This window comes from Malaya genurostris, chromosome 3, assembly GCF_030247185.1.
Source record: "Malaya genurostris strain Urasoe2022 chromosome 3, Malgen_1.1, whole genome shotgun sequence".
NCBI lineage: Eukaryota > Metazoa > Arthropoda > Insecta > Diptera > Culicidae > Malaya > Malaya genurostris.
Genome location: NC_080572.1, coordinates 225,069,028 through 225,093,058, shown reverse-complemented (window position 1 = coordinate 225,093,058; position 24,031 = coordinate 225,069,028). Strand labels below are relative to the sequence as shown.

The 24,031-nt window shown below is 37.6% G+C and overlaps 1 protein-coding gene across 14 annotated transcripts in view; it reads left to right on the top strand.

The window, feature by feature from the left end:
- LOC131437988 (protein phosphatase 1 regulatory subunit 12A) overlaps positions 1–23,183 on the top strand; it is a 179,683-nt gene extending 156,500 nt beyond the window's left edge. For 11 of the 14 annotated variants that reach the window (XR_009230857.1, XR_009230859.1, XR_009230858.1 and 8 more), the window contains 6 exons: positions 8,402–8,529; positions 8,597–8,687; positions 13,537–13,617; positions 13,991–14,080; positions 15,649–16,435; positions 22,161–23,183. Coding sequence is in view for 2 of the 14 variants with exons in the window: in XM_058607717.1 (XP_058463700.1) it covers positions 8,402–8,529; positions 8,597–8,687; positions 13,537–13,617; positions 13,991–14,080; positions 22,161–22,247 (477 nt within the window). In the remaining 12 variants the exon portion in view is untranslated. The remainder of the gene's footprint in view (positions 1–8,401; positions 8,530–8,596; positions 8,688–13,536; positions 13,618–13,990; positions 14,081–15,648; positions 16,436–22,160) is intronic. The other 3 variants (XR_009230860.1, XM_058607717.1, XM_058607718.1) reach the window with 3 other exon arrangements.
- Positions 23,184–24,031: the final 848 nt, after the last annotated feature.

The window sequence follows — 24,031 nt, the reverse complement described above, 5'->3', positions numbered from 1 at the left end:
TGAATCTCAAAGCACACTAATCACCACACACCACACCGACTCGTACATTTTCCACCGAAGCCGAGTGCCAGCGTGAGTCGCCATCACAGTCTCCCTGCGAACGGGTTCGAGAAAGGATCGTAATTTTCTATTCTACCGATCGTATACTGCGAAACCAGTTAGTTGATCTCATCTGTTTCTGTTCTTACCTGTGTACATCCGAGAATAACGCAACAAACGGGCGGCCGCGCACATTTCCTTCCCATCCGCAGTATATCCGCAGACCGCCGGGGTACGATCGATCATCATTTATTTACTTCGTTACCACCGCCCAGTGAAACTCCGAACTCGCCTTCCATGTATGTTGGTTTGTATGTGATCAATCATTGGGAACGACCGACCGAATACTACTTTCCGAGCTGTGATTAGTGTTTTGACCATAATGATAGCGATTTGCAGCCTTATTTGGTCAGTACGGCGGGCCCAAACGGTGCAATTACCAATCGAAGGCGAATTGAATGCTTCCAAATGCCCTTTGCTGGGAAGAAATATGTCCGATTGAGTGCATACCAGTCCATTTGGTCAAGTGTGGAATTGAGGTGGCTAGATAATTGCTAACTAAACGTTGATTGATCAATTCAGCTGCTGCCGTGAGAAATTTTTAGTGTTAGTAGCTGTCGTTTGAGTTTTTTTTTGGAAATATTGCATCAATTTGGGAAGTAGATCGTTTCTTCGGCTCGGTTAACTGCACTGATTTTCAGATCGAAGACAAATAGTAAGAGCACATAAATTCAGGCGATATTTTTATCGTCAATTTCCTCATAATTAACAATCAGTGTTTTAATGATTGGCCAGTAATGATTAGTAGGAATCTATTGCAAAAATTTCGATGGACTTGAAGTTTTTTATTGCTGGTGAACGGATGAACGAACGCTGTAAATGTTTATCGCTCTTCGTATTGTGGAAATGTCGAATTCGTTTGAATTTAGACCGTCATGTGACGAACACATGTTTAAAATGAATTTCCTTCGAATCGATTGCTATCGGAAAAACTCATATGAGCTGGTGATTTTTCATCCATTTGAAAAAAAAAAAGCAACTATGTTTTCGGATCACTGCATTAGCCATCCTATTTAAAATAGATTTTCCCACAAGTCATTTGCTTACGCACCACTTTGGATATTGCTCGAGACACTCGTTGTAGGTTGCAGTGACGCCTTTGTTTTTGGTCGTTCTTTTTTCACAGTGACTATGTCCAATCCAGTTAAAAGAGAACTCAAACTCATCCGCTAGGACCACACATCGTCTGCTGATGTTCACCGGTGTGATGTTGTTAGCATTCTAATGGCGCATTAAGGTAGTTCATGTTCATAATACACCATGCTGATGTTGCAGTTGCCATGTCCTCAAATAACTGTTCGAAGGATTTTTAATAGCTGTTTTAATTTGAAATGAAGTGTATTTATTTTTACTTCAATTATTAGTGAGACATGACATAACATGATGTTAACAATCCCGAGTTGAGATGTATATTATGCACGATGACGAGTTCTAGCGTTAAGCTTTTGTCATTCTTTGATTGCTGTCTTATATTTGACATGAATCAGGACGTGAGTTATTCAGAGCTGGTATAATTTTACATAGTATAAAAACCGTTTGATATCATTTTTACTGAACCACATGAATTTTGTTATGTTACACTATTTTTATTGCCGCTATTTTCTACTGTATCAATTGACTTTCATTGGTATTTTTCGGCGAGTAAAGACTAGCGAAGATAAAAATATGAAAATGAAAGGCGGATAGATAATATAGATAGAATCAGTTATTAGTTATAGATAGAAAAAGTTAGACTAGGCAAGATCAGAAAGAAGGAATGAAATTTATTTTACCTTCTATTCGTGGACTCGGATTTTTACACTCGCGGCCCTCTACATTTCATAAGATACACATAAATGGGGTGTCGCATTTCATGTAATTTTACGTACAAGACCATGTAATATTGTGTGATCCATGACATGGAATTTATGGACATAAAGAAAACACATTCAGTAACATTCAGTCTCACCCAATATTATGCCAATACAAAAAGAATTTACCGTCATTTGATAAATTATTTCTCACTAAATTGCTTCATGAGTGGGATTAGATCACCTGTAAAATTATTTTGTTTGGTTTGTGTATCTTATTATTATTATTATTATTATGTTGCTTTATTTTGCTTTATTTTAGCAAACGGAACCTGAACTACGAATCTACGTCCACTGATGGGCGGTACAGACAACTTAGGGAATCATATTATGTTGCTTTTATAGGGTTGTTGTTTGTATTGTTCTGAAAAGTTTTCGAACTTCGAAGCAGAATTTTTTTCATTCCATAAATACGTTTATGTCATAGGCAATATACATAAGTTTTTCTTCGCCGCGGCAACCACAATACATAGTACTTTAAACCTAATACATTTCGAATATCATATTAGCATCTTGGTATTCATTAGTTAATCTAAACACTGTTTTTATCAAGTGATTTGCTATTATAAATTACATTAAATAAAATACATTTATTTTGTACATGATCTTATAACTATTTCAGGTTTGTTTGTATCAGTTCATTACTTTTATTCAATATAATATAGCTGGCTATTGGTTGATCTCATGGAAGAGCAAACAGTCTAACATGAAATAAAATTTAAATTGGAACTTCAATTGACTCAATGAAATGATAAAGAAGTTTCATGAAAGGAAGGTCACGACAAGCAAGAATGTCGCGAACTGGGACATTGGATAGTCTACCTTGAGTACGCAAGGAATTTATTAGTTGAGATCTGACATCACGATACTCCACGCATGTCCAAACGACATGATCAATATCGCGATAACCTTCGCCACAAGCACAATGATTAGTCTCAGAAAGTCCAATTCGAAGGAGATGTGCATCTAACGTGTAGTGGTTGGACATGAGTCTGGACATCACCCGAATGAAGTCCCTATTCACATCTAGTCCCCTGAACCATGCCTTTGTCGATATTTTGGGAACAATTCAGTGCATCCACCGACCCAGATCATCTCTATCCCAAGAAGCTTGCCAACTGGCAAGTGTCCTTTGGCGAGACGCGCTATATAATTCGTTGAAAGCAATCGGTCTCTCAAAAATTTCACCCTCAATAGCACCAAGTTTGGCTAAAGTGTCGGCTCTCTCATTGCCTGGAATGGAGCAATGAGCCGGGACCCAGACTGTAGTAATTTGATAATTATTATTCAAAATGTCGTTCAAGCATTGTTTTATTTTACCCAAGAAGAACGGTTCATTTTTACCAGCAGCGTTTGAGCGAATGGCTTCAATTGCACTCAGACTATCTGTGCAGAGAAAATAATGGTTTGGAGATAATGTGACGATTACACTCAAACTATAATGAACTGCTGTTAACTCTGCTATATAAACAGATGATGGTTCTTGAAGCCTAAATGAAGTCGAAACATTATTGTTGAATATACCAAACCCAGTAGCCTCTTCAATTTGTGATCCGTCCGTGTAAAACATTTTCTCAGAGTCAATATGCCTGAACTTACTTAAAAATATGTTTGGGATTTCCATCGAGCGTAGGTGATCCGGAATTCCACGCACATCGCGCTGCATGGATGGATCGAAAAATCACGTTGAATCAGGGACATTTAGGAAGCTGACACGGATGGGAATATATCTTGAAGGGTTGATTTCCTGTGACATATGGTTAAAATATACTGTCATGAATCTTGTTTGAGTTTGAAGGAGTCGTGATGAAAGCTCCCAAAAGCGATCTTTCAATGGAAGAACTTCTGCCAGAATTTCGAGACTCATTGTATGTGTCGAATGCATGCAGCCTAAGGCAATTCGCAAACAACGATACTAAATTCGCTCTATTTCAATAATATGGGAGTTTGCAGCAGAACGAAAACAAACGCATTCATATTCCATCACTGAAAGTCTCGTTGTCTGATATAATTTTATTAGATCTTCCAGGTGAGCACCCCACCAAGATCCTGTTATTGTTCGATGAAAATTTACTCTTTGCTGGCATTTTGTTATCAGATACCTAATGTGTCCTTCCTACTATTATCAGATATGTTGTTTGTTATGCGTTTTGGAAACCGTCTTTTCATATTTGTCTACCTAAAATTTTCTACTTTTCTCTCTCTCTCTGATAGAGAATCTATATCATGTAAAAACTTTTTTACAGTAACAGTTCATTTTCCTCAACCTAAGCTAGATCTGGGGATCGCGCGAAATTTTTCTCGTCGGACTTGGCACGCTTTTATTTTGGCGTTTTTCCATTGTAAATTGTTTGTAACCTGCCTAATGAACACGGGTTTGACGTTTTTTTCTTCTATAAAGCACAATGAATCAACAAGAATTGTGAAAATTGAAACAAAAAAAAATCTTTGCATTACACTTCCTTTTTTGTGAAATTATACCATTCTTTTTTAACGAACTTGGGAGCCGATTTTTAGCGAACAGAATCATTGCAGAACTAGTACTACGATCCTATTGACACTAAGAATGCTTCCAAGTCGGGGTTCGAACATGCGACACTGTTGGCTTGTGTGACCAACGAGATGTTATGGTGATTCTGATGATAAAAAAGACTGTCCCAGAAAGTATGGACGCACCTTGATTTTGCTGTAAATAATTCACAAGTGTTAGATATATGTTAGAAACTTTATTCTATATACTGATAATATTAGACTACAACAACAGAATATTATTTTCAACATTTGCTACTTAGCCATTGTAGACTAGCTGGCGCACCTTCTTGCGAACGTTCCTCTTTAAATTCCGTACAGACTTTTTGGCGACAAGTTTTGACATTTTTTTTAAATCTTTTTCGAACTGTTGAATGGTTTCGGCTGCCGAGACATGTTTCCTTCGTTAGTGCCCAAAATTCCTCAATTGGTCGAAGTTGTGGGCAATGTGGTGAATTCATGTCTTTTGGGACGAAAGTGACGTTTTTGGTAGTATACCATTCTACCGTTGATTTCGAGTAGTTTCAAGAAGCAAGATCTAGCCAGAAGACAACAGGATCCTTGTGGCTTCGAATCATGGGTAGAAGTCGTTTTTGTAAACATTCCTTGATGTATATTTCGCAGTTCATTGAATGAAAGGTTTCGAAATCTTACCGCAGCTACAAATTGCTTGCCAGACCATAGCTTTCTTACCAAATTTTTCGACTTCAATCGATGTCTCGGACTGGTATAACACTTGCCCTTCTCGCACCGTATAATATTGTGGTCCCGGCAGGGATTTGTAATCGAGTTTCACGTAGGTTTCGTCTTCCATGATTATGCAGTTCAAATTTCCAGTAAGAATCGTATTGTACAGCTTTCGAACCCTCGGCCTGATCGATGCTTCTTGTTTCGGACTACGTTTTGGTTGTTTCTGCTTCTTATAGGTTCGAAGATTCAAACGTTCTTTAGCACGAAGAACATTTGACTTCGAAGTGCCCACTTTTTTGGCCACATCCCGAACTGAAACCTCCTTCTTTTGCTCGAACGTCTTCAGTATACGTTTATCCAACTGAGGGTTAGCAGGATCTTTTTTCAACCCGTTTTCGGTTTGTCCTCAAAGGTGTTATCCTCACCGAACTTCCTGATTGCATTTCGCAAGGCTTTCTCACTTACTCCTTCCAGTTTTGCTATCTTTCTCAGTGACAGTCCACGTTCTGTGCACCATTTGACAACAATTTTTCGACGTTGTTCTGCTGAAAGTCCACGCTTTTCGAAACAATCTTATGAAAACAAATAAACAACTGCACCAGTGGTTAGAGAAGAGTGTAAACAACAGGACGCAGCCATAAAAATTGACAGATTCTTAACCATTGCGAAATGGCAGCAGTTTTTGATTGCGTCCATACTTTCTGGGACAGTCTTTAATCATAACTTGTTTGTTTTTCAAGTTAACAGAAGGTCGAGAATGATAGGTAAAACTTGCGCCCGCAATCTTTAGTTTTTTTCGTGTGTTGCATGTGATTCGTTAAAATAAACACTTCGAACTTTGTTGAAAAAAGTCATCCAAATAAAGCCGATGATTCGTTGAGATATTCAACGGAGTAGGTACTTTAAACAGTTTGTGGAGGTTACCAAGAAATGAAAATATTGTAAAGGAATTGATTAGGAATTGTTATTCATATCGAAATTTGAAATCACACTAGTGAATATCAAAATATGTGGTGAGATCGGAATAGAATGTTAAAAGATATTAGTATCGAAAAAATATTTTCTAAGATTTTTCATTAGTGTTATCTTGTTGCTCCCTAATGCAAAATCGTTGTTGAAAGGAGCAGCAAATCTTGAAATGTCATTGTCGCTGTAGTACCTGCCAGTTGTAGTGTCGGTTGGATAAGAACAGTTTCGAATTTGCGTCATGTCCCCTTTGTTGACTTACAGCTGGTTCATTTACATGACGTTGCAAATCACATGTCCTGTTAATACGTGATAGTTCACTTCTTCGTCATCTTGTTAAATGAAATATTCGGTTGTCCACCATTTCTCGTTCACGCTTGTTTGAAACACTGACGGAACCATATCAGACAACTTTTCATAATGAGCAGCTAAAATGCGTTTAGTGACAATATAAAAACAATTTTAGTTCCGAAAAACGTGCTGAAATAAATTTGTGCCTGGTATGTTACAAAATATGAAATTTAAAAATTGTGCAGAAAAAAGTTAATTTCAGAAGTTTGTTTTTCAAATGTCTATCTTTGAATTCATTGGAATACAATGGGTGATCAAGCGATGACTTTTCAGCCCTATTATTCCAATCACTTGGTTATTACCATTTGGACACGAATTTCATGTATTTTAACTCTTTTTCATATTTTGTTCTAATAACCCTTCCGCTAAGTTTTGTGGTATCTCATTCTATTCTATCACATACTTATTATGCTATGGCGAAACGTGACATTTACGCGTGCTGATCGATACCATTTAAGACTCAATGAACGTCACAGCATAACCGTTAACTGCTGCTGCTCGAATATGCATTCGGTATGGTGGAAGGACGGGGTTGTTAAGGTGTAAATAATTTTCAAACCAGGCCAGATCTCGCAACACGTTGACTCATGATCTGTAATTAGTTTTAATTGCTACTAGATCTCTGAATATTTCATTATTTTGGCCGGTTCAACTCGCCGCCTGAGAAATGAGTAATAATTTCTCTTTCGATCAAGAAAACCGCAGATTTGTGTGTAACCGTAGCAGAGTTTGTTTTAGTAGTTCATTCAACGCACACAAAAAAGGTTGTGTTTATTTCTGATCATTGTGTATTTTAAAACACGACATTAGGGACCTAAAAATAGTACAGCGACTTATTTCACGTTTTTAGATTTTTTTTTGCTGCAGGCAACATGACAGCTATTATTTTTCTTGTTATTTTCGGAAAAAAATGTAAAGGTGAGATGTTCCCGTTGATTGTTCAGAAATAAACGGTTGGTAAGAGGTTGGGTAGCACGCCGATGTGTGTGTTATTGTTGTATATTCAATTTCAAGTGAAAGATTACCTGTTGAAATTACAGTTGACTTTGTCTTTGTTTAGGTGATCGAGTTCATCGTGGATAGAATTATTCAACCATTGAAAAGAAAACACGTCCATCCTGAAATATGTCATTCCGCTCGCGATCTCGCACAGTCCAGCCCATCGTAACGCGGCGAGCCTCGTCACTGACTAGAACTCCGCTAAACAGTGTCATTGCGAGTCCTCTCAGTTCCAATTACGGCAGATCTTACACTCCAGGTAGTAATCCGTACAGCTCTAGCACCAGCGCTTACAGTTCGTACTCTCCCGCTTCTACGTCGAGCCCATCGGCTCGATTAAATCTTAGTAATGGCAGTCACTACTTTGACTATTCCAATCTGCCCTCCAGACGAGATTCGTACGGTAGTAGTTCAAGTCTGGCTTACAAGTCTCCCTACAAAGATAAAGACCGATATGGAAATGGTAGTTCTTATAGTTCATCATACAAAGATCGCTATATAAGTCCGTACGCAACCTCCTACGACAATGGGGTTTCATCAAGCGGACTAAGCTACGCACTGAAGCGAGCAAGTCATCTCTCTTCCAATGGACTGTCGGGCTCTAATGGCAGTTTGAACAGTTACTCTCCTTCATCCTACGTCAACAAACCCCAAGGTAGTAGTGTCCACGTGGCACGTAGCCAATCGTTGAGGGATCACGAACGGCGAAGTCGCAGCCGAAGCAGAGCTTCGCTCGCACCGAATGTATCGAGCGGAACAGTTTCCAGGTCCTACAGCACAAACTCGGTACAGAGCGAAGGTTACGAAGTAAGCGAGCTGCATTCTAGACGTAAACCATTGCTTTCAGTCTTGTTCCTTTACTTGATAATGGACGATCATTGAAATAACTTTTTTTCTATTCGTGTATTATTTCACAGTCCGGAGCGGAACGAGGTCGATCGCGCGTTGGTTCGACCGCATTTGAGCTAGCGGATCAAAAGGACGTAGAATCCAAGGAAAATGGTGGTGACTACATTGACTACAAAGCTCTCTATGAACAGGCCAAGTGAGTATTTGATAAATCCACGCTTCTGCCAAAGATGTAACATTTTTTTTTTGATTTTCTACGCCAGAGCGGAGAATGATAAACTTAAGAGCGCAATGCGGAAAAAGGAGGAAGAAGTGATCAGTTTGAAAGCAGCGCTCGATAGGTTCACTACCGCGGTGAGTATATGGATTGAAGGATCAAGGGCTATTTATGCCGTTTTTCATTGAGAAACACTGGTGGCGTGGATTGCTCTGATTTTGCACTTTCGAATAGAAATGCAATATTTTGACGGTGTTTCATTGCCATTTCTGCTCGAAAGTGCAAAACCAGAGCAATCCACGCCACCAGTGTTTCTCAATGAAAAACGCCAAATCGTCAAATCGTCAAGTATGATTTGAATTCAGAATGTGATTTCGTTCGACTCTTCGTAGAAAATATCTTTTCACTCTCAAGAAGCTTCCGTACGAAAGCTGTAACGAAACCTTTCAAGAACAAAGTTGGATATAGTACTCTCTGAATTTCTTTTCCGACATCGGTGGTCATCGATGAGTCCAAACATAAATACTTGACGATTACCTGGGTATCTTCTGTCGATATTATCGATGGAATACAGGGTGTTTCTTCTGTAAACGCTCTCGCTGTCTTGTATTTTTTCTTCTCTGAATTATGAAAAACTCTCAGTCTGTTAACTTTCTTCTTAAGTCGCATGAATATCTCCACTGGTATCTTGAAATTACGCTCCGACATATCAACATCATTGGAAACAAGAGGCACTTTTCAAAGCAACTTACCCATATCTATGCGAAACTGGACAGTATATCTATTAATCGCACATTCAACCAATCGTATCAGAATCATCAACGAAGCGGTATTTGGTGTTCTTTGGATCTTTAAACACCGCGTTAATTTATTCGGGTTATTTCATTCGAAAAAATTGGTCTTCAAAATGTACAATCATATGATATATGTTGTTTCATAAGCTCATGTAATTTCGATAAATCAACCACATTTTTGAATGTTATTGCTGTTTACTTGTAAGAACTCAAGATACAAAAGTTTATCAGCCATTGTAAGCAAATATCTAGTTAGTTAGACCTTTAACCTTTGAGCCTCGCACGCGAGACTGGTAGTGACTATTTGGAAAGCGACTGGCCGAAGAGCCTTAGCATTCAGTGTGTTAAGTTTGACTCATGACCTTGATCGCAAGGCTTGATTAGTTATTTGTGGAATAGATTCAGGAAACTATCTAATTGGGATCGACAGTTGTTGATGGAATTGGGCTTCCTAGCGTGATCAAGGATCTTCCCGGGTTGGAATTTTTTTTTGATAACCCTGGATAGTAAATCCGAAATATTTGAATGTTATTTTGTGGTCAGTTGTTCTTTTGAAGAAGAATTTGTGCCTGCTAGATGATTCAGATCATTTTTTTGGTTTATTGGTTAAGATATGTGCTAAAAATATTAATTAACATTTAGATAACTCGTTCTGCTCACACCTCTGTAGGGGTATGAGGTGGGACCATAATCATCATCATCAAAAAATGCCATTTCAACCTTAGAGGATTTTCTCAGTACTGCGAAAAATGAAGTATTTGCATCAAGGGTCAACCAATTCATTTTGGCCCTTAGAGGAATGCGGGGTAAAGCGGGGAGTTGTCGGTATCTTCCGTATATCACTGCGCTATCTACCGTAGATGGTGTGAGATTTGTTGAAAAAGAGAGGTGATATAATTTCAGAAGTTACAGCACATTCTGATTACGCATTACCTGGTTTGTCTTTCATCTATTATCTTGAACTAATTCCAATGTTTACATAAACCTCATTTGAAGGCCGCTCTCACACTATTGAAAGAGATATTTTGTTACTACAAGAGATCAACTGACGGTGGTTAAACTGTGCTTTGATTTGAAGAGAATCGATTGAAGAACTGAATGCTGCCGGTTCGGGTACGTCACCAAACGTTATGTGTGTCAAAGCGTGAAGTTTACTGCAGTTGTGAGAACGTCAGTGTGTTTCACATTCGGTTTCAATTGAATTGAATGAAGTTTTACTGCACTGATCATAACACTCGTCCCATCTGATTCAGACTTAAAAAATAGGTTTCCTAATTTATTTTATCTTTATGTAACTTAAAATTCGTTGGAAACCTTGGGAGACAGAAATAAAGTTCCCTCCTTGCTCTTGAAGCTAAACGGGAAGGAAAGGCTATTCTCGTTTACAGTACGTAATATTAACAGAATAACGAGTTTCGCCCCCGGTATATTTGTACTATCACTTTATGGTTTTGAGAAATGGTACAATTTTTTTATGGATAAATTTTATTCTACAATTATGAAAAAATCGTTAACCACTGGGGTCTCCGCTTTACCCCGCATTCCCCTATAGTGATGCACGGTTCTCCCATAGATATTATTTTTTGGTGGTTGGTGTCTTCACAAAAGTTGTTTGTAATCAAATAGCACACATGTAACGGAAACGAAAAATAACGCATCGCAATTTTATGTAAAAATGTTTCAGTTTATAGTAAAAAATCACATCACATAGCGCTTACTGTCTATTAACCTGAAAACCGTTAAAAAGATATTCAATTGACGTTTTTAAACACAAAACTCCAACTTTGTCATATTTACACTTTTTTTTAAACTTCCCAACATTGCAATGGTCACCCTAATAATTTTACAAAAAAAGCAATTCTAATACCTTTCTATAGAGAAAGGCAAAACGGTCTAAAAATTGTCGATGAAGAATGATTCTACCAAATATTACGGAATTCAGAGAGATCGTATATCGTTTTCTCATGGAATTGATGAATTATTTTCTAAACATAAACATTTTACCTAGCAAGTTAAATTCCAGATATCAATTATTTGATTACTCACAACTTTTGTGAAGACACCTCCAATAAATAGTATCTTATAGAGAAAATATTATTTTTTATCATTCAATTTATAATCTTGAAAGATAAGAAAGTAATAACATGGAAGAACATACCAAATAAAACATTTCTTCGAAACTAGTCGGAAATTGTTAAGTTGAATGAAGAGATAATTTAGTAAAATATCAGGTGTACAACTTTGCTTCCGCCGTTTTCCGATAGGTGGCTGTACCGGCTGAGGCTGGTCAAATTACATAGATGATAATGCCTTTAAAGTGAGTGTGTACAGTACCTAACGAATTGTCATCGCCGTTTCAGTGACAGTTGTTCTTGTTTTCGTATTATTCACGCTCGAAAATGTCTGTTTATGTGCCCAATTCTCGCCATTTGCAGGAAGTTTTACTTTTTTGTTACAATTCGATAAAAATGCAGCTGAAGCGCATCGAATGCTCTCAGAAACTTACGGTGATGCTGCTCTGAGTAGAAGAACGTGTCGGGAGTGGTTTCAACGTTTTGAAAATGGTGATTTCGATGTCGAAGACAAACATGGTAGTGGAAGAGAAAAAACCTTCAAAGATGAATAACTAGAAGCATTGCTTGATGAAGATTCGTGCCAAACCCAAGAAGAGCTTGCCGAATCGTTGGGAGTGAGTCAGCAAGCCATTTCAAAACGTCTCAAGGCCCAGGGCATGATTCAGAAAGAAGGAAACTGGGTGCCGTACGAGTTGAAACCGAGGGACATCGAGCGCCGTCTATTTGTATGTGAGCAACTGCTTCAAAAACAAGATCGTAAGGGGTTTTTCCATCGAATCGTAACCGGTGATGAAAAGTGGGTTCGACACGATAATCCTAAACGCAGAAAATCATGGGGAAAGCCCGGACATTCTACTTCGTCGAAGGCAAAACCGAATATTCACGGCGCCAAGGTTATGATTTGTATTTGGTTGGATCAGCTTGGTGTGATTTACTACGAGCTCTTAAATCCGGGTGAAACCATCACAGGAGATCGCTAGCGAACGCAACTGATGCGCCTTAGTCGCGCGCTAAAAGAAAAGCGGCCACAATATCAAGAGCGACATGACAAAGTCATCCTCCAACACGACAATGCTCGGCCTCACGTCGCAAAAGGGGTCAAAAAGTTCCTGGAAACGCTGAAATGGGAAGTCTTGCCTCACCCGCCGTATTCCCCAGATGTCACCCCTTCTGACTTCCACCTACTCCGTTCGATGGCACACGGCCTGGCAGATCAACATTTTCAATCCTTCGAACAGTTGGAAAAATGGATTGCTTCATGGATAGTGTCAAAAGAGGTCCGCCGGGATCCGAAAATTGCCGGAAAGATGGGAGAAAGTTGTCGCTAACTATGGACAATACTTTGAATAATACATCTGTAAGCACTTTTTCGCAATAAAGCTTTTAATTGAAAAAAAAAAACGGCGGATGCAAAGTTGTACAGCTAGTGGAGTGATAAGAAGTGAAACGATGAAAATATCTGACAACTGAAAGAAAAAAGAAATTCCTGCAACTGTCGCCTTTTACGACATGGAAGCAGGAACCCAGTGGATCTATTCTTGGCTCATTTTTTTCCGCCGGATTATTATCAATCTCCTAGTGGATCCCAGCCCCTTTTGGAAAAAAATAGTTTTGTTAGAAAAATTTCTTTTCCATAAAAGTGTCCATCTTGGTTCGATCAACTAATCCCTAATCAACTATCTTAAGACAAAATTTGATTTTTTTCAGTGTAGGACTAGATGAAGAATTCTCTAAGTATTTTTACCCAACAATTTGTCTGATTTTGTGAAAATCACTATTACAATACTTTTTTTAGGGTTTGTCGTTTTCCCACTATAACTATTTAAAAATAAATTGATTAAAAAAGCTCAAATTCTTATTCAAAAGACAGCCTAGATAGACTTTGGGAAAACAATGAGGCTTTGTGTGACAAAATCTACATGTCCAGAAAGTTCCATTCGAATCGGAGAGAGTGTTACCAACATTTATTAGAGCTGGCAGAGAAATTCTTCCAAAGGAAATTCATTGAAAACTTTGTTTTTGTGTTGGGATCCGACCACAAAGTTTCTGCTCCGAAGTCCATATTCTAGTTTACTTAATCGATAAACGCATATATATGTCTTTTGTTTCGATTGTAGAGGTATCAACCATGTGGTCATTTACCTCCCTGGTCAGAAAAATCTTCTGACCCTGTGTACGAGGTTGGAAATCGATCCGAGGTAGGCTGTGTTTTACCCATCACGCTATGCCCACCCTTCGCAATGCGTATCCCAGTTTTGAGCCGTTCCCGAATGATACACCTCAAATGACCTCAAAAATTGTTTAGATACATGAAAACACCCATTTTCATTTACTTGAGTTAACTTAACTGCATCGGGATTACAATTGGTAATTCACTTAATTATGAAAGATATATGAAATCATGAAAGCCATAACTCTCATATCCACTAAGTAGTCTTCAACTAACTGAATGTTGTTCAAAAAAGCACAGAATCTACATAACCTCTGCGGTTACAGCAAGTGTGTCTCCCTGATCTGAATATAACAGTTAGTCATTGAAATTATAATACTCATCAAACTCTTCACTTGCAGACGACCAAGAACAACTCGTTGTCGGAGTTAGAAAAACGGGAAAGACGAGCGATGGAACGAAAAATGTCGGAAATGGAGGAAGAGCTCAAGGTAATTAACTGTAAACCCCCTCACTTTCGCGACTGCCGTTCAGAAACAGTGTTTATTTTCATTTCCTCTATTCACACTCTATCACGTTTCGCAAGCCGCCTTCCTACTCGCTATATTCCCGAGAAATACACTCTTCTACACACACATACAACAGTCTATCCCAAACGGCTTAATAAATCTTACATCTCTATGCCGCGATGCGCTAGAAGTGCCATCCATTGGACAAATAATTTTCCCCGTCTCGAAGTTTCGGTTTTCCTCCCGCTGTCACATTCACTAATTATTGTTTCAGAAGAATCTCGCTTTTCGTCTGTGGCGCGAAAAACGGGATTGCTTCCGCACGGCTTCTTTCATCTACTTCGAAAAAAAACAAGCAACAAAACAAAAACAGAACAAAATCATCCCCACCTAAACTGGGTTCATTCCTGACCTGATTTCACGTAATAAACACATTTAATCCGAATATGTTAGACATTGATATATGTTTTCTTTTTCTGTTATCTCTTGAGTTTTCGTTGACGCTTATGCGTGTGCTGGAAATTGTTTTTTTTTTCAAACTAGTATTTTTTTAACACTAAGAACAACAACAGACAAAAAAAGTCAGCAACCTTTCATAAAGGAAAGGCTTTATTGCTTGCTGCTTCCTAACACTGTCTAACTCATATCGATGAAAATAAATACACATCTTTACACAAAACAACACAACCATCCATCAATCATAGCAGTAAAACCAAGAGCTTAAGAACAGCTATTTTGTACAATGTCCATCTATCAATCAATAAGGCCAATTTTCTCTTGTAATTTTTAGTTAATGTTGTAAGTTATCTCACGTTTCTCATTCAAAATGAACCTTCCAGTTACAGAAAAAAACAAACACTAATGTTTTCTTCAATCTAACACATCACTTTAGTGCTACAGCAATCACACATTCTTCGCTATTCTTCTATATGTATCTGAATGGAAGTTAAGGTTTGGTGTCGTGAGGAGATGGTAGCTCTTCTAAATTGTCAATAACCATGCGAAACAAAAGCCAACACTTAATGTTAGCAACTACCGTGCCCTAGTAGTTTCTCCTAGAATGTTCGTCGTAGTCTAAAACTTCTAATCAAATATAGGTTTAGAGAAACAATCGTTCGTTTACTGACATGGTAGGTTTTATGAATTACTTGAAAAGCACAGTGAAAAAAAAATGTTTCAAGGGGCAGAAATTGATCATATTTATGTAGCTCAATCGTCGAGAAAGCAGAATAGTCCAATACTACTGGAACCTTAACTTACCGTTGATACATTTGAAAACGTCTCATGACTACTCTCATACATCTCTTGTAAAAAAAACGCGCCATTTCACTCATTGGAACAACTGAACTATATTAATGAAAGTTTGTCTTGTACAATTCCCCAATGTTTCTCTTTTTCTCCAATCGGCGAAATCGACTACGATCATTTTTTTCGTGAAATGTAACTCACTATCTACGGAAACGAAACGTGCTGATTGTGCTCCGACAATCCCCAACAACGACACTTTGCATCATCCGCAATCGCAACGCAACTGCAAAACCCGTGCGCAGTTACTGCAAAAATTCAAAACTGAGAATGAACGCCTACGCGCTGAGAATCGCGCCCTCACGCGGGTAGTGTCTAAACTTACAACATCGGCGCAGAATCAATTGCACAACAAACAATAGTAACGGTAGATGTTGCTGCTGAAGATAGTACTGGTAGCAAAACACGAAGAGAATAAAAAAAATGAACAGATTTGTCGCACCCGCACGCACACAACACCGCCTGTAGACCGCAATTGATTTTACCTAGTACTTGTTCGATACATTTATAGCGTTTCTGAGTAGTTCATTAGTAAATTGGATCGCCAACTATGCAATTAGAGGACTGATGTAGAGGAAATATTTCTAACTTCTAATAACAGATAAAGATCGATGTAGCCAAAAATAAACTAGTGAAACCCTGCTAAACTGAAGCCAAACAGCTTTTATCCGATATAGAAAAAAAAAATGCAAATCAAACAAAGTGACAATGTTTATGATACACATACACACACATCATATCAGACAGCGGACATGTGTAGGCGGGGTGCGTTCAGCATTTCTAATCACAGCACGCCGAGAAACGGTACATCTACCGACGATCTACTCGTGGACATCGACATCTCAACGAACTTTCGCACACAACGGTTAGCAGCTTCACTGTAGTCTTCTAGCAACGTCACGTCACTAGAAGAAGAAAAAAACAAACAATAAACGAACAAACCAACAAATAGGCAAACGAAAAAAATGAAACCAAAAATAACAAAGGTTCGCGATTGCCCCTAAACTGGTCTATCCACCGAAACTGACTTTGGTATGAGGCGTTTTGTTTATCATTCTAGTGCACAATTTGGAAATTTTAAAACCAGTGATTAATTGATTCGTTTTCGTTTTGTTTTTGTTGAGTTATTTTCCGTTACACGCGTGCTCTTGATCTGCCGAATCATATTAATAGATGTGTATTTAATCTGTTTTCATATCAAAAGTTTTTCTTTCGAGAAATGTTAATCTTTCTTCAATATGAGCGGAGCGAGTATTGTCGCTTTGGAAATCGAACAAAAATTATTGTATCTAATGTTGTTGTTTTTCCTCTATATGTCATCCTATTACTTATATTAGATTTCTTCTGTTTGGTGTTAGTAATCTAATAAATATGCGATAAATAGCTCTGTTTTTTTTCATTCAGTACAGCTTATATGTCAAGGCAAATAGTATTAACCTGTTCGCTATGTCGAATAGCAATGTTTGCTCTAAGCTATTATTTTTTTCGCTCGATTGAAGCCCACTCCATTGCGGCAACTAGTAACTTTGCCAACCGGTAACTTCGCCAACTCCATTTGGCTGACCTAGATCATGACATACGCTGTGAATTGTTGTTCTACTACAGTAATACTCAAATCCCTTCTCCGGCTCACTAATGCACACACTCACATAGTCACAAGCACCGCTCGTAGCATACTACACACAAACACAACCACGCCTTGGAATGGTACGATATCGGGATACTAATCGCTGCATACTTTTGTAATAGTGTATAACAAACCAACAATGGAGTGGCCTTTGGTTTGCGTTGTGTTTTTTGTTCTGTTCAATTAACAATATTGGTTGGCTTTGCATTTTTGGGCTCCGCTGGTGTACTTTAATACAAAATACTAGACTTGAACAATAAGATTAGTGAAACATCACTACTACGAGTTTATTGAATTGATGAGAAAACTGGAAAAGAGACACACTAAAATCTCAAATAGTATCATGAAACCAGGATGAAATAGTAAATTGTGCGAATCCTGGAGTATGTTTTTTTTGCTTCTTCTTCTAATGTAAGACCACAGGAGCGAGACTGAAAGTTGAACCACATACCAACCGTAAAGGGTCTGAACATGCACGCATGAAACATGAACATGCAACATTCTGTTCAATTGGGTAGTGTTTCATCACATGCAGTGTAATTTACAGTTTTCCCCGGATTGGAAAGGGTTGCGTCTTGTCTTGTCTCTAAGGTCATTTTTTGGCAAGTTTTCATAACAGCCATTTAATTACATTTAATACAAATGCAACAAAGTTCCTGGCGGCAACATCCATAAGATAAGTTTTCTCAAAATTCTCGCCATAGCAATGATATGTGGATGATATTTGCAAACAGATGAAAATAGGTGCACTAACTTTGTTCAGAGACGGCTGAACCGATTATCACAAACTAAGATTCAAATGAAAGGTATAATTGTCTCATATAAAGTACCTAAATTTCATTTTGATCCGACCTCTGGTTCCGGAATTACGTTGTGATTAGTGTAAAAATTACAATTTCTAAATATTTCCTCATTTTTCTCAGAGATGGTATGAGTCTAACGCTCGTATCCGTACTGTATTTTACAGTATTGTACTGTATTTTTCACCCAAATACTGCGTACTGTATTTTACCCTTGAATGTACTGTATTTTTTTCTTGAATGTACTGTATTTTAATTTGTACTGTATTTTATGATTAAAATGTACTGTAATTTTCATATCATAAAATTAATACTGAATTTTAAATCTTAAAATCTTTAAACCGCAATATAAAACGTCAGAAATAATTCGAACACTAAATGTCACATCTACACCGGCTAAGCTCTTCATACGTGGGTTCGAGTATTAGCTACAATTGGCTTATGTTCATTAGACACGACATCCACTCATTTGAGCCCAGAGCTGCAAATTGTCAGTCATGTCAAATGACCTTGACAGACTGACTAAAATCATCGTCAACTGTAATCGGTACGGTCAAAGTGTCTGACCAAGTAGAAGTATACTCAGTCAAAGACAGACGACTCATTCTCCTATTCCCTGTTAAAGTAAAAAATTCCATGAGAGTACTAACATAAACATAAATTGATAAAATTCATTGTTCTTTGCAAAAAGTCATCGAACTTAGGAGTTTATTTGTGTAAATGAATTTAATTCAATGTTTATGCTGCTTGATTAACATTTAGTCACATCGTAATCAAGCAGTGACAGGAGAAATGAAGATAATATCAATCGCATCGGCAATCAATGAGCGTCCTGGTGAGTGTAATATCAAGAGAATTTGAGTTATGGCAGATCGGCTCTCAGACACTCAATATATGATGATTGGTAGAGCCTGGTTGGCAGCAATCCAGTGACATTAGCTTTCCAATCTTCGTCGTGCAAATTTGCTAGTTGACAGTGACATTTAGCAGCTCTGTTTGAGCCTCAGATTTTATCGCCAAAAGTAAAATTTTCTTGCTCAAGAGTTGTTGGGTTATGGAATATATTCCCTGGAACAAATCATGTTCGATGAGTGTTTTTAGCAAATTATGTTATGACCTCGCCAAATCGAAACAAAGGGATAACGCCAAAATGGCAATTTTTTCGGTGGGGCGAAAATGGCCATTAAAGTCGGTCTGAGCCGTAAATTTATTATTGCTTTTTCTTTAAAACTTTTCGAGTACCTACCAGTTAAATAGTCCAAAAATACCCAAATCTCGGACATAACCTGTGACCATCAAGCATATTACCGACGACGTGTGCACGTTTCTACAAGACATTGGGCGTCGACAACACAAAATATAAGTGAAGATTCTGAACTATCGAATGATTTGGACAGATGCTGAGTTTTCTAGGACACAATTTTCTGCGCAAAACCAAAAGTGGCCATTTTCACCCCTGTCTTCCCTACAAGCAAACATTAACTGGATTTGTCTTCTTCTCTTCTTCTCATCATGGTTTTTTCATTATTCATTTTTGTTCAGAGCGCGTTACAATTTTGCTCAATTTTAAAACCAAATAAAGTTGTCTAAATATTTTAAAAAGGGAAAATAAAATGAAATTATGAAAATAATTCATCTTAATTTTATTTAAAGTTTATTTAAAATGCGTACTACCAAAGTTACTGTTGTTTAAAAATCGATGTACTGTACTTTTTAAATTTTTGCGCAAAATCTACTGTTTTTGGTCAAAAAATACGAGCGTTAGGCATGACCGATTATACCAAACTTAGGTTCAAATGAAAGGTCTCATAGTCCCATACAAAAATACAAAATTTTATTCGAATGCGACTTCCGGTTCCGGAATTACAGGGTAAGGTGTGTTAAAAATTTGATACCGTCATTTAAAGTGGTGAAACAAAACACGTGAAAAAAAATCTAAACTGACCTCGAAACTATCCCAATTGGTAGCAATTATCAGTAGACAAATAGAACAAACCGATTCCGGCTATCCTGGTTCCCGGTTTTCGATTCTGGATGCACCGGAATTAGTGGTCATATATTCCAAAATGGATCTCACTTACTTTTCTCAGCCATGGATTGACCGATTATCACAAAGTCTTGTGGTCCGATATTGAATTCCTGAATTTCATCTGGATCCGAAATCCGGTTGCGGAATTACAGGGTGAAGATTGTTAAAATATCTATACCGTCACTCAAAGCTTGCCTCAAATCTATTCCAATCGATAGTCATAGTCAGTAGACGGCCAAATATATTAATGTCGGCTTTGCTGATTCCCGATTTTCGATTGAAGACAGTGTCTATAGACTCAAAAGTGGATACCAGTCACTTTTCTCGATCGACTTCGATTATAACGGCTTCCGGATTCCGGCGGCGAAAGTACTTACAATAGTGGAACTCATTTCGTTCCCTCAGATATGGTCCTACCGGTCTCTTACAATTCAAAGAAAGAGCGGCCTTCAAATGAGGCTCATGTAAACATTCAAATTGGTTCAAGATATTGGATGAAAGGTAAACCAGTCATGATAACAATTGAATTAATTGTTCCCTCTTTCAGTTTTCATTTGTTATATTCCGAAACACATCTCAATACATTTCAAACAGTCTAAATCATCGATTTTAACTTGCTGGTGATAATTGAAAACTGAAATGAGAATCTCCACCCTCTATTTATCGTTATGGTCGGAGAGAGTTTTGGTTATCGAGTTGATGTTTATGCCTATTCATTCGCTCTTGCTCACTACCCACAGTGAAGACAATGAAACTGGTAGACTACTTGGCACTACAGACTGAGCAAGCAAAACTTCAAGTGACTAGGTACGGTTATTCAACGTTATCCAGACAGCGACTGTCACAGTAGAGAAAGCATCAAGCAATTATGAATATACTCTCCTACCCTGTGTTTGAACGGAAAATAGGTATAAAGCGAGAAGACTAGTGTTTGTTGTCTGCAGTGGCGTCTCGTGACAAAATTCACGAGTTGTGTACTGGTAGTGTGGTATGATATCAGATATAAAAGTTCTATGTAAGTTAAAACTGAAGATTCAGGAATGGATATTCGCTTGTGTGTTTCAATACAATTGAATACTTCTGGATGGGATTTTTTTATTAAACATATTTCGTATCATGATACAATGGAAGAATTTGACCCTCTGTACGTCGAGAAAATCTGTCAACAACTTCATCAGTAAAACCGCTTCGAAGTTGAAACTGAGTCAGCAATTTGTTTTCAACTGCCATAAGCATAATCCACTGACGCCTTCAGGAGGGTGTGCATACGAGTTCTCACAGAGCTTAACGTGACAGAGAACAACAAATCTCAATGCTGTGCTGAGTAATTCCTTCTCTTCTTGAATCTGTGCAGTAGTTCATGTGCACAAAAAAAAACACTAACACAGCGACGAGAGATACCTGAAATTTCAAGTTCGATGTATATGAGATGTGTGTAAATACACGCATTTTAGGTGCACCAGTGCTCGAATTCAGAGCGCCACGTATTGGTCGCGGCAATTAATTGACCAGCAAGCATGCAGTCAAATACTTCATTTTGACTGGTTGTGCAGTGCACGAGGTGCACATGAAGACGAGACGCCACTGGTTGAACAGAGAAGATGTTCGGATATAGAGTACCGGTCGTGAGGCGGCTAAGATTTAGATCATTGTTCGATGTACGCTTACCAACTCGGTGCTGTTGTAGAACTGTGTCTATAACATGGTTACCACATGGTTATAGACACTCTAATCGAACTATATTCCAGAATTAGAGAGAGTAATTCTAAATAGATTCGGAATTCCTCTTTCTCCATATTTTCAGAAAGGTGATTTTATTTAATAAAATATAAGTTCGGGGTACTCCTGAGCTCATTTCGTCTTTTCCTTGGAATTGTTAATTGTATGTAATACACCAGTTACTGTCCAAAATTGTTTAGTTAACTAGGAAATGCTGTGTTTAAAGCTATGGATGTGTTTGTTATCAAGCAAAATTGTTACTTATAATTGTTCTGTGATTTGTTGCCTACCAATTGCACGGTGGAAAACGTGTCTTGAACTACCAAACACCTAAAACAAATCTCGGATGTTCCGTCTGGTGTAAATATTGTTGCTCCTAACCGTTTCTAAGTAATTCTCTCTGTCGAATGTTTAACGCTTTCGTTTTTTTCTCTGGTTTCATGCATCGATAATTAATTTTTAACTGTTCTTTTTCTCTCTATTTTTCCCACTGTCCGTCGTCTTCGTTGTCCTATGTTTTTGTTATGATTTGAACACACCTCTACGCAACACGCAACCAACTGTGACCGTTCGGATGTGTAGCAGTTGGACGCTCTCAAGACCGAGAATCAACGCCTGAAGGACGAGAACGGAGCACTCATTCGTGTAATTAGTAAGTTAAGTAGATAGAGGCAGGCAGTTTTATGCGCGAGCAAGCCTTTCGTTTCTGGTGGAAGTATCTGAAGGCAAATTAAGGTACTGAGTTTTATCAATTTCACTAAGCAAACAGAGCGCGGGAAAAAACAGATACCCATTATTTTATCACTAGACCTATTGAAACGATCAAATGGAGAATATTAAACATACTATGTAAATTAGAGGAAAAATCAAACTAAACGCAGATTTACTAAGCTTTTATCTACAGAGCAAGCGGACCTATTTATTACACATGAACAACACGTATCAATCAAAATGATTTCATCCGTTTCATCTTTGTAGGTATTGTTTGTCGAACTGTTATTGTACTCCTTCCAATAGTTCCGTTGTTTTCTATAAATCAGTTCAACAAACGCTCAACCAGTAGTGGTTGATTGAATGATTGATTGTTTAAAAAATAAAAGTATCCTCTCTGTGCTGTTTCAATTGGAGTAAGAGAACAAAGATAAATGAAATGGCAAAACTAATTATGTTAATTGTCTATAGAAATGATAGAAAGCTAATCCTCTATGAAGCTATTTTTAAACTGATGCTCAGAGGCAAAATAATATTGCAGCACTTTGTCCAAAATTATTTTGATACAAAAAAAATTACGCCTCAAGTCGGGACGAAGCATACTAGAGACGCAACTTGTTTGAGTGGAATAAGTTATAAACAAAAACTACGTTAAATTTAAATGTGAAACTCATTTTTCGTGAGTGTGAGCCTTTTATTTCTTGTATTTTTGTGTAGGACAAAATTGACTGTGTTGAGAAGTAACGGAAGAAAACTACAAAACAATAAAGGATGCTGTTTGAGAAATCTGTGAAAGAAACAGAAAAGTATATTTATAGATTTTTATAGCAACCACACGCTGCGTATTTATATGTATACATCATTTAGGGAAAGAGAGATAATAATCACTTTTTTGTCGCACTAAGAAATGTTTTTCCTCTATGAATGTGCTAATTGGAGTTTAACTATTAGGGATAGTCCTTCCTTGACAGTGATATGTTGAAGAAGAACAAGCAACTAAAAAATAATTACGGATTTGATCTCCATTGGCTAGCGTTTATATAACAGAGTTTTTCAGTATGTATATCATCATCTCCATCTCGTATTTTCCCTGTACTCTAAGCTATTCTGCTGTGTCCACAGTACTCCTCCATCCGTAGTGTCCAATAATCCTTACACCGGCTTTTCATGAAATTAGAAGTGTTAGAATCTTGTTTGCGCGCATTGTAAAAATAGAAGCAATAATTATGGCATTTCAAACTTCCTTTTTGAAATCATCGCTGATCCCACACCGCTCGTTAATTCTACCCTTATTCGTACTTCTAGCTAGTGCTACAAAACAAGCAATACTGCTGTTATGCTCCTCGTTTCGGCATTAGGAAACTGGATTGATTTTGTTATGTGTCCAAATCTTAATCTGACAGTTTTTTTTAGAAAGATACTGAGCCCAGGCTTGGTGATAAAATCATTTGTTGTATGTTATTGTAATTGTATTTCTTCGATTTAGTCGATCGATATTTCTCTTTTAAGTCATTTCTAGTGTGTGCTGAGAAGGAATGAATGACACACATAAGCAAACTAGCAAGGATACTAAAGTACTTCTCCGTTCTCTTCATTACTATTATTACTATTAATGTAATTATTATTGACTACTATTATACTACTTTATATTTTAATATGTTGTACTTGTCATCGAGATAAATAAAAAAAAAGCACATAAACACACACCCATACATTGTAATTTATGTTTACCTTTATAAAGA